We start from the raw sequence: 16,996 nt of genomic DNA, 5'->3' as shown, positions 1-16,996 counted from the left end.
GAGAGCTTTTATTCAATGATGGTGTATGGGTATTCTGAAATTGCTCCTTCCTAATTCCTCTTGAATGTGGTGATGTGCAGGTGCCAGAGTCATGTAGTGAAGGATCGCTCCGAATGCTATTGCAAGTTCCAGCATTTTGACTTAACACGTCTGATGTATCTTCAAGTTGGAATGTTGCATAACTATGAAGAGGAATTTTAAGGTATGGCTTTGCTGTACTTCCTAACGTTCACTAGTAGGCATGCTTTCAAAGAAGCTGTGGTGAGTTGCTATGATGCAGGTTGTAAATAGTACATGCTGCATCTTCGGTGCATTTGTAGAGACAGAAATGAATGGATTTGCTTTCAAAGGTGCCATCTTTAGTGGTTTTTTTTAGGCATACACTCAATGTAAAATAGCATGTGTTTCTATTCTTCTCTTGTCGCATTGCCTGAAGCAGTGCAAATGGAATAGGACTTGGTTCATACTATGAGATGGAAGTCTCTTCAATAAAATATAGCCTGAGGGTCACTACCTTAATAACCTTTGTAACTTCAAATCTTTGAAAAAATAATTTTCTATTAACCAGTCCGGTCTTCCTTTCTGCAAGGTAAAAATCCAATTGGTAATATTTTCTTCTGCTCAACTTCAATTTTACAGAACTTTCTTCAGTGTCACATTAGATCAAATTCCATCTTGGAATTCAGAAATTTGTGTGATATCATTTATTTTATCTGTGTTTTGACAAGACTGAATAATGCCTTGTTCTGGTGCAATGCCATCTGCAGATGGTTATAAATGCAGCTTCAACCTCTTAGTTGTTAAGGTTAGAAAATGAGTGCGTATGACATTTGTCATAAAGACCCACACTGCCAGTCATGTCATTGGGGTTCCAGCTCAATCCTTTGGTGATGGATATTGAAATCCTCCGCAAAGTGCTGCCTTTGCTATTGGCACAGCTATTGGAATGTCAATTGGTACAGAGGCGTAATGGTTAGCACAACACACAACCTGGCGACCCGGGTTCAATTCCCCCTGCTGCCTGTAAGGAGTTTGTACGTTCTCCCCGTGACCTCCAGGTGCTCCGGTTTCCTCCCACAGTTCAAAGATGTACCAGTTGGTAGATTAATTGGTCATTGTAAGTTGTCCTGTGATTAGGCTAGGGTTAAATCAGGAGATTGAAGGGCCTAATTAGTGCTGTATCTCAATAAATTAATAAAAAATAAATATTGTTTTTTGGCTATCTTCAACATGGAAGAGCACTGTCTTATCAGCTGTGAGAGTGTTGTAATGAGTTTGAGGATCTCTTGCAAATGATGACCAGTAGTTTCAAGATATCCAAATCTCATATTGTGGACTGCTCCCTCCTGACTGTTTATGTCTGTCAAACAGTGATTAATCTGTTCTGTAAGTGAAAGAATTTAACTGTGAACTTAAACATGAGGAAATCTGCAGATGCTGGAAATCCAAGCAACACACACGAAATGCTGGTGGAACACAGCAGTCCTGACAAAGGGTCTCGGCCCGAAACGTCAACTGTACCTCTTCCTATAGATGCTGCCTGGCCTGCTGCGTTCACCAGCATTTTGTGTGTGTAACTGTGAGTATTAACTCTGTAAGGTATAACTAAATTTGTGGAAAAGTTTCCCAAAAATTATTGGAGAGTGACTTTGCAGGGCCAAATGCCTATTTGTCATGTCCAGTGCCCAAGTTAATGATGTATTAATTTTCAAATTGTCTTTTTTTTGCAGAGGTGGTTTTGATACAACAATGTAGGCTATTTTAAAGTGCAGTAAAATTTACGTTGTTCTGGAGCAGGCAACATAGGCCAGTCTATTTACGGATGGTTGATTCCTTTTCCTTAAGTATTTTAGTGATCTGAGTGGGCTTTTAATGATAGTTTGGGAGACTCATTTCATGCTTATTTTTTTTTAAAAAGACTGGGTTTAATTAATTAACTAGATTCAAATTTTCCAGCTATCACCAAGCATATGAACTTGGGTTCATAGATCTTTAATCCAGAATTATTAATTAATTGTCCAGTAGAGTAACCAAATTGGGAAGTTTACTTTGAAAATAAATTGGTAAATAATTTATAAATTGGTTTATTATTATCACGTACTGAAATACAGTGGAAAAACTTGTCTTGCCTTCCAGTCATACAAATTAATTCATTACAACAATGCACTGAGGTAGTGCAAGGTAAGATAAAAACAGTGCAGAGTAAAATATTACAGAGTAAGTGCAGTGCAGGGGGACAATAAGGTGCAGGGTCATAATGAGGTAGATTGTGAGGTCAAGAGCCAATTACATTGTACAATGGAACTTTTAAATAGACTTGTAACAGCAAGATAGAAGCTGTCCTTGAGTCTGGTGGTATGTTTCTTCAAACTTTTGTACCTTCCACCCAGAGGGGGGGAAGAGGAGGAGAAGAGACAATGTCTTTGGTGGGTGGGGTCTATGATAAAGCTTTACTGAGGCAGGGAGAAGTGTAGACAGTCCACAGAGAAGAGATTGGTTTCCTTGATGTGCTGAACTGTGTCCATAACTCTACAATTCCTTGTGGTCAGGAGCAGAGTAGTTTTCATACCAAACCGTGATGAATCCAGATAAAATGCTTTCTTAAAGGGCATCAATAAAAAATGGGTGAGGTTCAAGGGGCACATGTCATATTTCTTTACCCTCCTGAGGAAGTGGAGGTACTGGTGAATCTTTTTAACCATGGTGTCAAAAAGGACATGCTATTGGTGATGTCCACTCCAAGGAACCTGAAGCTCTCAAGCCTCTCGACCTCAGCACTGTTGATGTAAACAGCTATACGTTCACTGCCTGAAGTCATTCTCCAGCTCCTAGGCTCTTATCTCCTTCCTGTACTCCGACTCATTTGTTAGCATTACGGCCATGCTGGTGCTATCATCTACAAACTTAGACCATAACACCTAAGGTATTACCATAAATTTGTATTACCATAAATTTGTAGGTGGAGTGAGAGGAGAATCTGGCCACACAGTCATAAATGTGTGGGGAATAGAGTAGGGAGCTGAGTCTTGCGACGCCAGCATTGAAAGTAATTGTGGCAGAGGTATTACTGATTGCAGTCTGTTGATCAAGGTTCCAATTACAAAGGGAGTTCTTGAGTCCCAGGTCTAGGAGTTGATGAGTTTGCTAAAAGGCTGAGCTGTACTAAATAGATAATAGTCTAACATGCACATCTTTACTGTTCAAATGCTCCAGAGATGCGTGTAGTGCCAGGGAGATAGCATCCACCATAGACTTGTTTTGGTGGTAGGCAATTCCAGGGGGTCAAGTTTGTCTAGAAGACTGGAATTAATGCATGCTATGACTAGCTTGCATAATAGTGAATGTCCACCAGCTGCCACTTTCTGTGATTTGAATTAGCTTGAGTTCTTTGTGGGTTTTGTTCAAGTTTAATTGTAATTCAGCCATGCATGAATACCCATGAATACAGCCAAATGAAACAGCGTGCCTCTGGGGCCAAGGTACAAAACACAACAACGACAGGCATGCACAGCACAAGGTACATACCGTATAGCTCATAAGATAGCAGTCACTCAAAAAAAAATTTTAAAAAATAACACAAGTCCCTGAATTCATGGATGTTGTTGGCAAGGACGAGTGGACAGCAGTCTGCAGACAAACACTATCCAGCTTGTCTTCCATTGAGCGAACACTGGAGAGCAGCACCGATGCTAGCATGGACACCACGCCACACCCGCCTCCATTATCACCTCTCCTGGGCAGCTGCTACAGGCGAAACCATAGCATGAAGCCTAGTCTTCCCTACAACTCAGGCCACACCTCTCTCCCGCGATTAGTCTGACCAATAAACCACTGAAGTGGACTGGCAGCTTACTGCATCACCAATGTCCAACATTTTTTTAAAAAATTGTAAAGCATCCAATATTTGTAAACAATTTTGGCTTTCAAGCCAACCTATGTTGTAGCCTTTGAATGTTCTGGGACTAAATTTGAGCTGGAACCTGCTTTTGGAAAACACAAAAATGCTGCTGTAGATGTATATTATTTGATAAAGTGAGCCTTAGCCTCATGTTTTGATTCAGGCTCAATAACAACTATCGACAAAAGCAGAAACAAACCCAGTTTGGAAAGTCCAGGGGATCTTGTGCAGCCCAGGCACACCATGCGATGATTGTGCTTCCTGCACTATTATCTCATTTTCAAAGCAGTTATAAACAGGCCGTGCTAAGATTTTGTTCCCTGCAGGACATCTAAGAACTAGTTGAGTTTTGCAGGAATCTAACAGTGGTTTCCTGCATCTAACATTGTCTTCTTTCTGGTTTTATAATGGAAAGATCATGACAGACTAACTTGATACTTAATTGAAAAGGCACCAAGAAGGGTCAATGATGGCAGGGGTTTGGTTTAGTCAACATGAATTTTAGCAAGGCTTTGAATAGCCACCTCATTGCATATTTTCCATGATTCCCTGGTGTTAACAAATGGCCAGATTTCATAACTTGCCATTGTGTGATTTCAGCTGTGGTAATGTAAACTCAACACTATTTATTCATTGAACTACTTTAGCAGTGTGATTTATTAGGTACGTTTCTAGGCTGCTTTGAAGACCTCTTCTCAGTTTAAAATAATGGAACAATGCCAAGATCCTCGCATCTCCTTCATGATATTATTTGTTCCATGGTAACAGCCTCACCTAAGTGGAAAGGATTTAGTCCAATAGATACTTCAGATAGACCGGCAGTGGTACTGCAGGCTAACACTTCAGTTAAATGGGACTGAAGACACTGGACCTCTCCAAAGGGCATAACAGATTCCATGACACTTCTGTAAAAATAGCTGACACTTTCCTGAAGTCTTGGCCAGCGTTTGCCTCACCACATACTACTGAAGCATTATCTGTGGAGATACTATCAACTGAGAGAGTTAATGTTTCAGACCAATAGTATTTTATCAGTTGTTATTCTTATTTAAGATTGTCATGTCTCCAGTGTTTAGCTTTTGGATCTGGTCACATGCCATTTCTATATGTCTTGTCACATCTCTGCCTTGGAGATTTATTATTTGGTATAATCTATTCACATTTTCTCTGCTGTTTCCATTAGAATGCATGTTATAATATTTCATGGTTATTCATATTTTCTTGTGTTATATCAGAAACAGCTGTGATATCCAGTGTATTTTTTTCTTCCTTTAAGCAATGTCTTTTGAATGGCCCTAACTTCTCAATGAATAAACAGTTTTTGAAGATAAATATGCCCTTCTAAACCAGGATTGTTGAAAAATTAATTTAAAATATCTAGAGTTTTTTTTAAGCAAAAGCATCTTTCAATATTCTTGACACCAAGTGGTTTCAAAAGAGCTTGTTGCATTTGTTTGTCACTGATCTCTAGGAGTTGATACAGTTGCAGTTTAGAAACTGATGTGAATATTTCTTCCCTCCCTTTGTAGACGATTAAATGAATGGACTAAGAATACACTGGTACTTTGCCTTACATCTAAGATGACCACCTCCCTGTAAACTCTGCATCCCCGGAATGAGAAACATGGTAGAGTGAAAGCAAGGCACGCAGAAGGAAAAGCTTGGTCGCTTTCACGGCAAGTGAGGAAAAGCAGGAAGGTTACCATGGTAACTGTCATCACGGAACAGCTACAGAAACAGAGTTTAGATGACCTGGCTTGTAAGGTCTTCAGTATTAACCTGGTAAGAGGACAGTTGTCACATTTGCAGTCTTGTGTCGTGCCGTGCCATGCCATGCCTAGAATACTCTATAGTCTGTCTGTCTGTGAGTGAGTATTTTTCCTCTACTGCTTCTTTACCTTGGCAGCAGACAGCAGACATGCAATAGAGAGAGAAGTTTGTAAACACTGCTCCTGTCTGGTAGGAAAGCAGTGACCCAGGCCGGTTGGTGCTAATGGCTTTTATCGAGCTAATAGCCGACCCAACTTCGAGTTCAAAGTAAATTCATTATCAGAGTACATGTATGTCACCATATAAAACCTTGAGATCCATTTTCATGTGGGCATACTCAATAAATCTGTAATAGAAACAATGAAAAACTGCACCAACTTTGCTGTTCAATCATTGTGCAGAAGACGACAAATAGTGCAAATACAAAAAGAAATAATAATAACTATGCAATAAATATCGAGGACATGAGGTGAAGAGTTCTTGAAAGTGAGTCCATAGGTTGTGGGAATATTTCAATGATGGAGCAAGTGAAATTATCCTCTTTGGTTGAAGAGCCTGATGGTTGAGGCGTAATAACTGTTCTTGAACTTGGTGGTAGGAGTCCTGAGACTTCTGTACCACCTTCCCGATGGCAGTAGTGAGAAAGAGAATGGCTGGGTGGTGGGTGCTGTGTTCCTGCGACAATGTGTTTTGTAATGGTGGGGAGGGCTTTACTCACGATGGATTGGGCCATATCCACAATATTTTGTTGGAGTTTCCATTCAAGGGCATTGGCGTTTCCATACCAGGCTGTGATGCAGTCAGTCAATATACTCTCCACCACATATCTATAGAACTTTGGCAAAGTTTTAGATATCATGCCAAATCTTAGTAAACTCCCAAGGAAGTAGAGGCACTGCGGTGCTTTCTTTGTAATTGTACTTGCGTGATGGGCTCAGGACAGGTCCTTTGAAGTGATAACACTGAGGAATTCAAAGTTGCTGACCCTTTCCACCTCTGATCCTCCAGTGAGGACTGGCTCATGGACCTGCAGTTTCCTCCTCCTGAAGTCAATAATCAGCTCTTGGTCTTACTGACATTAAGTAAGAGGTTGTTATTGTGGCACCACTCAGACAGATTTTCAGTCCCTCTCCTGTATGCTGGTTCGTCACCACCCAGCACATGGAGATGTCCGTGGGAGAATGCTGCCGACTGGCACATTCTCGGCTGCAGGAGTACGTGCTGAGGGACGCACTGAAACTCGGTGCAGCCACCGCAAGGTCCCGGTGGGGAAGGACCACAGTTTAGGTTTCTCCACCCGTGGGAGTGAGAGGGGTCGGTGGGCAGGGAGTATACCCCTCAACAATGATATGGTAAGCTGAATTACTGGAGTGCCACGTGGGTGGCTATAAATACGGATATGTACTGACTATAATGGAAACGTATGTAAAGGATGAAAAGTTATTGAATGGTTTATTGTATATATTTATTTTTGAATAAAGTATATTTTGAAATAAAAAAAATGACAATGGTGTCAACAGCAAACTTGAATCTGGCATTGGAGTTGTACTTAGCCACACAGTCATAAGTGTAAAGCAAGTAGAGTGGGGGGCTAAGCACACAGCCTTTAAAATAAAAAGAGACAGAGCTTTCACTCCAGAAAGGCCCATTCCGCACCATTCCACGTATTTTGTAACTTTCATGTTATCTATACTATGTTTCACAGAGCAAATGAAGCTAGATCAGGTTGGAAGTCAAGTCAAGTTTATTGTCATTTCGACCATAAGCTGCTGGTGCAATACACAGTAAAAACGAAACAACGTTCCTCCAGGACCCCGGTGCTACATGAAACAACACAAAACTGCACTAGACTATGTGAGACAGCACAAGGCTACACCAGACTACGTAAAACAACATAAAAACCGCACTAGACTACACACCTGCACAGGACTACATAAAGTGCACAAAACAGTGCAGGGCAGTACAATAATTAATAAACCAGACAATAGGCACAGTAGAGGACAAATTACAATATAATAATAAATGATGTAGATGTCAGTCTAGACTCGTGAATATTGAGGAGTCTGATGGCCTGGGGGAAGAAACTGTTGCACAGTCTGGTCGTGAGAGCCCGAATGCTTCGGTACCTTCTGCCAGATGGCAGGAGGGAGAAGAGTTTGTATGAGGGGTGCATGGGGTCCTTCACAATACTGTTAGCTTTGCGGGTGCAGCTTGTGGTGTAAATGTCTGTAATAGCGGGAAGAGAGACCCCGATGATCTTCTCAGCTGACCTCACTATCAGCTGCAAGGTCTTGCGATCTGAGACAGTGCAATTCCTGAACCAGGCAGTGATGCAGCTGCTCAGGATGCTCTCGATACAACCTCTGTAGAATGTGGTGAGGATAGGGGGTGGGGGATGGACTTTTCTCAGCCTTTGCAGAAAATAGAGACGCTGCTAGGCTTTCTTGGCTGTGGCTGTGCTGAGGGGCCAGGTGAGAATCTCTGCCAGGTGAACACCAAGAAATTTGGTGCTCTTAACGATCTCTACGGAGGATGCCAGAGTGTAATATCTCCTATGGCATATCCTTTATATTATTTTCTAATATCCCCTTCATCATGTCCACTCCTCTACTATTCACATTTTTAAAGCAGTGAAGCTGAAATGTTTTAATATCAAGTAGTTATTTTGATAAGTTATTCACTGCTCTGTAAAGCTGGCATGCAGTCAGGTGTGTCTAGCAGTGGTTTTACGGTTTCCTCTGTGCAATTTTATTTGCATGCCCACGGTAAATATCCATGTCCAAGAATAATGATTCACTCCTGTGGACTTTCGCCCTAGCTTCTGTAAGGTAGTGTCAGTTATTAAAAAGAATTGAGTGCCGTGGTTGTGGTTTATGTTCCCTATGGTAATGCAGGTTGTTCTAGGAAGTCAATAATTAAAGAACTGCATAAATCTAGTTCCCTTGGATCATTAACAGTCTCTCTTTAAAGGTTGCCTTGTTTGATCTTTCCTTCCTTCCTTCCTTCCTTCCCTGCATTAATAAGCTTTTAGTGGTGGAACTACTCAGCTTCTCACCGAGGCTAGACTTGGCTACAGTGCATGACCTGTTGGTAAAACACTTTTACCAAGCAATAGACTTGACCTGGTGTGCAAAACGCGTTCTGCAATGATGATTTTTATTCATGTGGTAAATGTGTGCTTGCTTGAAGTTTTGCACGCCTTCGCTGTTTGGTTCTTTCAGGTAGAGGATATGTTAAGAGTTTTAGTATTTTTATCATGTATTCGGCACTTTGTAAATGTAAATCCTAATATGGATCATGTAAAGATTTGTAGTTCCCCCTGAACTGTTATATTGTGATCTTTCCCAAATAATACTCAGTTATGGAGAGTTATCTAAATTGTATTAATACCAGCCTAGTCATTAAATTGTGAGCAAAACCATGTTTCACTCTCAATTGCTAAATCAAATTTTCTTTGCATGATGGTGCTAAATCAGTTTTGCTGCTCAATTTGCAATTCACGTGAACCGATTTTGTTCATTACTGGGAAACAAATGTAAGGCGGAGCAAAAATCACCATGATAAATGTTGTTTGTGGTGAGTGAAGTGTTTATGGAAGATAATTGATACTGATATTGCAATTGCCAGACTTTCTATCTAAAAATGGAAGATTGTGGTTTATTAAACATTTAGTAAAGGAGACTTGTATCCTATCCCTGGCCTGTCTGGGTTACCTTACAACCCCATCCTGCAAACACTACTTTTGAAAATCAAAAAATTGTTCAGGCTGTAGTGCTGTTATTCAATTATGTACCTGATTCGCTGGCCAAAAGTGAAGACTGTAATAAAATAATAAATGTGCTAGTAATGTCTTCACCGGAGAGCAGTCGACATGATTAAATAGGATGCACAGCAGAGAAATGGCCCTTGCATCTATCAATCTAGCAGTGAGGAGAGGAATAACTGTATTCCTTTCTATAGGAAGAAACAGTATTTCAGGATGTATATTGTGTACATTTCTCTGACGTTAAATGCACCTATTGAGCCTATTGAAACGTTCCTTTCTCATATACTTGTCCAGCATCTTAAATTATACAGATTGTTCTGACCACTCCTTATGATAGTGAATCCCACATTTTCACCACTCTTTGGGTGAAGAATTTTCTTCTGAATTCCCCATGGGACTTTTGATGAGAGACTTGTATTAGTTCTTAGAAACATACATTGGCCTCGTTATTCCGAAACCCGCCCCCCCCAAGTGCATTTTCCCAAATGAAAACAAAATCATGGTGTTTTTATCTTTTGCAGATATGTGTATTGCATGCTGATGTTTAGATTCTAAAAACTCACGCACAGCTAAAACAGCAAGGGCTGAAGGAACAAAGTCAATGGGAAGCAATGTGCTTGGAACATGCATGAAGGGAGTAATGAGGAGAAAAAATATTGTGACAGTTTTTTCAGTATGAGCAAAATATTTGTGCTTAGGATTTCAATTAAATTTAATCCATATTTGGGAAATAGGTTTGAGATTAGTTATTTGGCAGAAACTGTAGATGAGCAATTAAATTTATATAGATAAAATGTACAGAAGCAGTCCTTTGACCCAGCACTACATCTATTATCATACAACCATTTAAACTAGTTCTACATTAATCCCATTTTATTTTTATGGTCACTACATTCGAGACAGCTTGCTCAGACTCTGCCACCCACCAACATACTTGAGGCAATTTGCAGTGATCTTTTAAGCTACCAATTTGCACATTTTGGTTTGCAGATGGACTGGAGTACCTGGCAGAGATTCATGTGGTTACAGGGGTTATGAGCAATTTCCACAGACAGTACCCATGGTTGGATTGAACCTGGTCTCTGGCCCTGTGAGAGAAGGTGGTTCTACCAGCTGTATCACACTGCTTATGATTATTTTTAGTACTTCAAATGAAAAGACTACTCCATTTAGTTGGTTTTAGCTCATTTGTCCTATCCACTTGAGCACTTTTAAAATGAAGTGGATTCTGCTTAATTGTTCCATTGGTTGATTGGGGCAGCCACATATTTGGGACAACTCTTAAAGAACAAAAACTAATTGAGAAAATTGCCGGTATTCTCTTTGTTTATTTGGGACACTAAGCCGCTTAATTTGGACTGGAGACTTGCTGAACAGTTCCTAGTGGCATCAGTCGCCTGCACTTGTATGGCCATTAAATTCTACACGGTGCTTAGAGAGAAGCTTTTAAATGCATCAATAGCGTTGAAAAAGCAATGACTTTTGTCATTGGCAGTTGGCAAGAAATAAGCTGTAAGACAATTAAGATATGTTTTGCTCACTGTGGTTTTAAGCATTCAGACATAGAGATGTCAGAAACGGCTGTTAGACGTTACAGAGCAAACAGTTTTTAAACGACATCATTTGTATCTGCTTATGTTTTATCCATTTGGGCCGACAAGCGCCAATTCAAAAAGCAGTAGTTTTTGATTCTATTTGTTATTTTGACTTTATGCAGGAAAATAATGAAGGCAGTCCATCATCTGGACTGGGTATCTGTACTGATTATGTTTGTTTACAGTTATTCAAAGCAGCAGCATACACTGCACTGTACAGTAAATGAATTCCTCTGATAACTCTTAGGCACTAATAGACAGTTTTATAGTACTGTAGTATTATTGGTAGTATTCCAATTTCTGTATTTTTAAATGCATAATTTGTGATTCAGTTAAATGGTAGTTTGTCTTTCTTATGCCTTATAACTATTTCCATGAAACTTCAGCTAATTAGGCGAGCCACATAATTGGACCAAAATGTACTAGTCCCATTGTGTCCCAGTTAACTGGAATGCACTGTATTGCATGCTTCCTCTTGCCCTCATTGCTTTACTTGTGCACCTAAAGTTTTCAGATTCTAAGCGCCATCTTTGATTTCATCCTTTTCCCTGTTTTGGTCAAACGTGATTTGAGAGAGATTAGTTAGCATTCTAGCTCTTCAAAATTAAAATCAGGTGTATTATCACTGAAGTATGTTGTGAAATTTGTTGTTTTGCAATACATAGAATATACATAACATGCAATAGAAATACAATGGATTTGGGTTAATTGGAACCAGTATATTTTGGACCAATTAAGTGGCTGTCCCAATTAGCCAAAGATTCACAGAAATAGTTGAAAAAGTATAAAAAGAGGCAAACTACCATTTAACTGAGTAACAAACAATGTATTTAAATGAAATATAGAACAAATTAAACACTACCAGTACTACTACAGGACTATCAAACTCGTGATTTATAATAGTTACAGTTATCTACAGAGGAATTCATCCAGTGTACGCTGCCGTGTTTCTTTGACTGTAAATGAACAGCACAGACTAAGTGTGTAGATAATGGACTGCCTTCAGACACATCTATCGACAAATGCATCCTCCAAATTTTCATTTTTATTGTAACATTCAAAATGATTGTCAATACCTTCAAATTCTTCATGGTTCCTAACTTGAAGTAGTGAAATCGTTTCATTGTCACTCCCAGCTGTTTCTGGCATGTCCAAGCCTGAATGCTTGAAACTGCTGTGAGCAAAACAATTCTGAATTACTGCTTATTTCTTGCCAACTATCAGTGACAAATTGCTGCATTTTGAGCGCAAGCATATGCAACTGACACTATTTTAAAACTTCTTGCTCTAAGTGTGGTGTAGTTCCAAGTTCAAAGTAAATTTTATCACAAGAGTACACGTATGTCATCTCATACAACCCTGAGATTCATTTTCCTGTGGGCATATTCAGCGAATTTATAGAACAGTAACTATAACAGGATCGATGAAAGATCAACCAGAAGATAAACTGTGCAAATGCAAATATAAATAAATAGCAATAAATAACAAGAATATGAAATAACACGATAAGGAGTCCTTAAAGTGAGATCATTGGTTGTGGGAACATCTCAAAGGATGGCCAAGTGAGTGTAGTTATTCCCTTTTGTTCAAGAGCCTGATGGTTGAGGGGTAGTAACAGTTCCTGAACCTGGTGGTGCTAGTCCTGAGGCCCTTGTACCTTCCACCTGTGGTAGCAGTGAGAAAAGAGCATAGTCTGGGTAGTGAGGATCTCTGATCATGGGTGCTACTTTCCTACAACAGCGTTTCATGTAGATATGCTCAGTGGTTAAGAGGGCTTTACCCTTGATGTACTGGGCCGAATCCACTACCTTTTGTAGGATTTTCCATTCAAAGGCATTGGTGTTTCCATACCAGGCTGTGATGCAGCCGGTAATAGTCTCCACTACACATTTATAGAAGTTTGCCAAAGTTTTCGGTGACATGCCAAATCTCTGCAGACTTCTAGGGAAGTAATGTAGTGTCTAACGGCTACAGAAACGCATGTGTCTGACGCCAGTGAGAAACTTTTCAACAGCATTCTCCTGCCCCAATTAAGCAGCACGATATCCCATACAAACAAATAGAATCAAAGGTTCAAAGGTACAATTTAATATATACAGTATACATCCCAAAATGCTTTTTCTTCACAACCATCCTAGAAAACAGAGGAGTGCCCCAAAGAATGAACGACAGTTAAACGTTAGAACCCCAAAGTCCCTCCCCACTCCTGCACGTAAGTGGCAGTGACCAACAATTCCCCCCCGGCCCCCCGCCACCAGCGGCAATAAAAAGCATCGGCACTGTTACCGAGCACTCAAGCATGAGCAAAGCAATAGCAAAAACACAGACTTGCAGTTACCCCAAAGACTTCAAGTTTCACCCAGTATTGGACATACCGCTGGTTCTCTCTCACCCTAATAAGGGAGAAAGAGGTATCTCCATTTTTCCAGTTATTTTCTCAATTAGTTTTTGTTCTTTAAGAGTTGAGCCAAATAAGCAACTTGTCCCAATTACCAATGGCCCAATTAACTGGAATCCACTGTATATATAGACAGTACAGATGTTTTCATTGTAGAAATGGAAATCTACACAACTTCCTAACTGATTTCAAAAAGTTTTGTGCAGATGATATCATTTAATTAGTTTTCTCAATAATTGAACTTCCTTTTAGATGCTGGAATTTCTATGCTAATTCAGTGACCAATTGTTTTTATAGTTTATAAATGTAAGTAAAACCTAGGGACTAACATAATAAAACATTATTGGTACCACTGGGATTTTGTAGGATCAGTGATTAGGTGATCCTATGATGTATTGGGGGGGGGGGGGGGTGGATAGAAATGCACCATGAGGTGACAGAGCAGACTTGAGTCAGATAGCCTAATTCTGCACCTGTGTCTTGAGGTCTGATTGAGGAGTAGTGGTATTAATGAGCCGTTGATCAAAAGTTTTTGCTTTTCATTCTTCACATGCGTTTTTCTCTTCTTTCCCATTATGTGCAATATCTGTTTAAGTTGCTTTCATTCACATAACGTACTGTACTCTTGTTTCATAATAATTCAACAATAAATTCACAAACACATGATATTTTTTGGAACTTGATTATCTTGGTCTTAAACTCTGATACTTTTCTTATCTTTGCATACATTGGGAATAGGTGATAATATATGTCATGGAATTTCTTTTGTGATTCCTCAGCACTTTGATTCTTCTAGTTATCCTTAAGAGGAGCATTGTCAGTTAATTGAAGGTTAGGTGGTAGATGAGCAGTTGCCTTCTGTTTTTTTTGGTTACTTACGGAATCCCTGGATCAGATATTGAGACCCGTATTTTTCATGTTGGCTCTTTCAGCCCCTGCCGGAGAATACAAGTAAAGGTGGCTGCTGGAATCCGTACCGATTCATACCAGGTAAGTGATCTTCTGCAGAAGTACCTAACTTGTATTTGTAGAATCAAAGGTTGGACTTGGGAGCAATATGGACATGAGCCATCCATATAGACATTAAGGAGTTGGGGTTTGTAGGTATATTTATAAGAGGTGTTTAAGGTGCTCTTGCAAAAGTAGTCAAATTTGATTTCTTGCACATTATCCTGTGTGGAGTTGTATGAGAAGGTTGTTCAACAATTCGATACACGTGAGAAAATTTGCAGATGCTGGAAATCCAAAGCAACACACAGAATATTGGAGGAACTCAACAGGCCAGATAGCATCTGTGGAAAAGAGTAAACAGTCAATGTTTTGGACCGAGACCCTTCACCGAGACTCAAATGTCAACTGTTTACTCTTTTCAGTAATTCCCTTCAGCTCTAGACTGATGATGTTTAAACCAAGAGATAACAGCAGCTCACTGTGTTGCAGATGTAACAGTGATTGCAATCATGTGTAATTCATTTACATTTTCTAAAATGTCTTAGCTCTGTCTCACTGCAGTATTTAATTTTGGAAATCTAGGTGAAGAGTTCTACAGCAACATCTTTGTTGAAAGTGCTGGAGAAATTGAATAGGGAAACAGATTAGACAATACCACATCTCAATCTTAAAAGCTTAGGAAGTGTAAGGAAAAGAAAGACGGAGAGGCATGGAGCTCTCATTAATTCAGAACTGTAGAAAGAATTATAGTAACACAAGCTAGGCCATGAATGCAGAGAATGAGCTTTTTCTTCACAGATGTACATCATTGCCTTTCTTTAGCTAACAACAAAATGGCATACATCCATGCTCCTGCAATGTGTGCTCTTTCTGCTTTAACGCTCTAATAAAAGCTTCTTACACAAAATTCTTTCTGCAGATGCATAATAATTGGCAGGGGATTAGTGGGAGGGTGCTGAATTTCTTTTATCTAAGTGTTGAGTTATGTTGCCAATTTATAATACAAAAAATATGATAAGAGAATGACACAACAGAGACACTAGTTCAAAAATAGAAAATGTTGGAGTATTCAGAATGTCAGACAACATCTGTGGAAAGAGAAATGTTCTGGTTAAAGACTCTTCATTTCTCTTCCCAGTATAGTATTTCCAGCATACCCTGTATTTGTTTTGGATTCCCAGCATCTGCAGTTTTGTTTTTTTTCAGTATTTTTATTAGTTTCTACGTAGAAGAATACAGAGTACAAGAAAGTATATATAAAATTAAAAAAAACAATTACATTATATCTATTCATAACAACAGTCTTATTACCCCATATTCATGTAGGCTACTCAGTTATATTGAAATATGCTAACTTATTACAAAGAAAGAGTCTAACCCCTACCAAGACTGAAGCTGTTTATTAAGGAGAAAAAAAGGTAAAAATACCTTCTCATATAATAAAAATTAATAGTAGCCAACATCTAAATTTAAACAATGAATTGAGGATTTTGAAAGTTTTGAAAATAATTCAGAAAGCGTCCCCACAATGTTTGAAAGTCTTGACGAGATTCAGAAATTGAACAACCAATCTTCTTTAAATCTAAGCATGATATAACATCGCATAACTGTTGAGCATGAGTAGGAGGAGAAACATCTTTCCATTTAAACAAAAGCGCCCTCCTAGCTATAAGAGAGCTAAAGGCCAAAATATGTAAATCAGATGTCTTCAGCTTGATATCTCGTCCTGCAACAATTATGAATAGGGCCGTCAGAGGATTAGGCTTAAAATTGACTTTGAAAAGTAAAGAAAAAGTTTGAAAAACTTCCTTCCAATATTTTTCAAGATATGGATAAGTCCAAAACACATGAATTAATGAAACTTCTTCATTATTACATCTGTCACAGTAGGGAGATATATCTGAATAAAAACGAGATAGCTTATCTTTAGTCATATGGACTCTATGCACCACCTTAAATTGTATGAGGGAATGGCGAGCACATAGCGATGAAGTATTAACCAGTTTAAAAATTACGTTCCAAGTTTCCTCAGATATTGATGTCTGTAAATCTTGTTCCCAGAGATTCTTAATTTTGTCTAAAGGAACATTCCTCGTCTCCAGTAACATACCATAAATATTAGATATTGAACCATTATGAAAAGGTGTCAAATTAAAAATTATGTCCAGTAAGTTCTTATCTAAGCTTATAGGAAATGTGTATAATTGAGATCTTAGAAAGTCTCTGATTTGTAGATATCTTAAAAAAAAAAGGTGAGTTTTGGGTAAGCTATATTTAGCTGATAATTGCTCAAATGAAAAAAAGATTTCCTCCAACAAACAGATCCCAAAAACATTTAATACCCAACTTGTCCCATTCTTTACAAACTAAATCAGTCATGGAGGGTTTAAGAAAAAATTAGAATAAATGGGACTAGAAAAGGAAAATCTCAATAAACCAAAATGTTTTCTACATTGTGTCCAGATCCTTAGAGTATGTTTAACTATTAAATTATCAGTTAGTTTACTTACAAATAAAGGAAGTGAGGATCCAAGAAGAGAAATAATAGAAAATTTATTAACAGGGCTGGCTTCTAAAGAAACCCATACCGGACAGTCTACACAATTAATATAATATAG

At 38.9% G+C, this 16,996-nt stretch overlaps 1 protein-coding gene across 3 annotated transcripts in view; it reads left to right on the top strand.

The window, feature by feature from the left end:
- The window catches only part of fam53c (family with sequence similarity 53 member C), a 106,364-nt gene that overhangs the window by 29,844 nt on the left and 59,524 nt on the right, over nucleotides 1-16,996 (top strand). The window contains exons 2-4 of one of the 3 annotated variants that reach the window (XM_072263597.1): nucleotides 81-202; nucleotides 5,428-5,680; nucleotides 14,360-14,417. In XM_072263597.1, the coding sequence (XP_072119698.1) occupies nucleotides 5,603-5,680; nucleotides 14,360-14,417 (136 nt within the window). In that variant the 5' untranslated portion in view covers nucleotides 81-202; nucleotides 5,428-5,602. Of the gene's footprint in view, nucleotides 1-80; nucleotides 203-5,427; nucleotides 5,681-14,359; nucleotides 14,418-16,996 lie in introns of those variants that run through there. The other 2 variants (XM_072263596.1, XM_072263598.1) reach the window with 2 other exon arrangements.

Source organism: Mobula birostris, chromosome 7, assembly GCF_030028105.1.
Source record: "Mobula birostris isolate sMobBir1 chromosome 7, sMobBir1.hap1, whole genome shotgun sequence".
Lineage (NCBI taxonomy): Eukaryota > Metazoa > Chordata > Chondrichthyes > Myliobatiformes > Myliobatidae > Mobula > Mobula birostris.
Note: the sequence above shows the minus strand (reverse complement) of the source record. Positions and strands in the feature narration are given on the sequence as shown.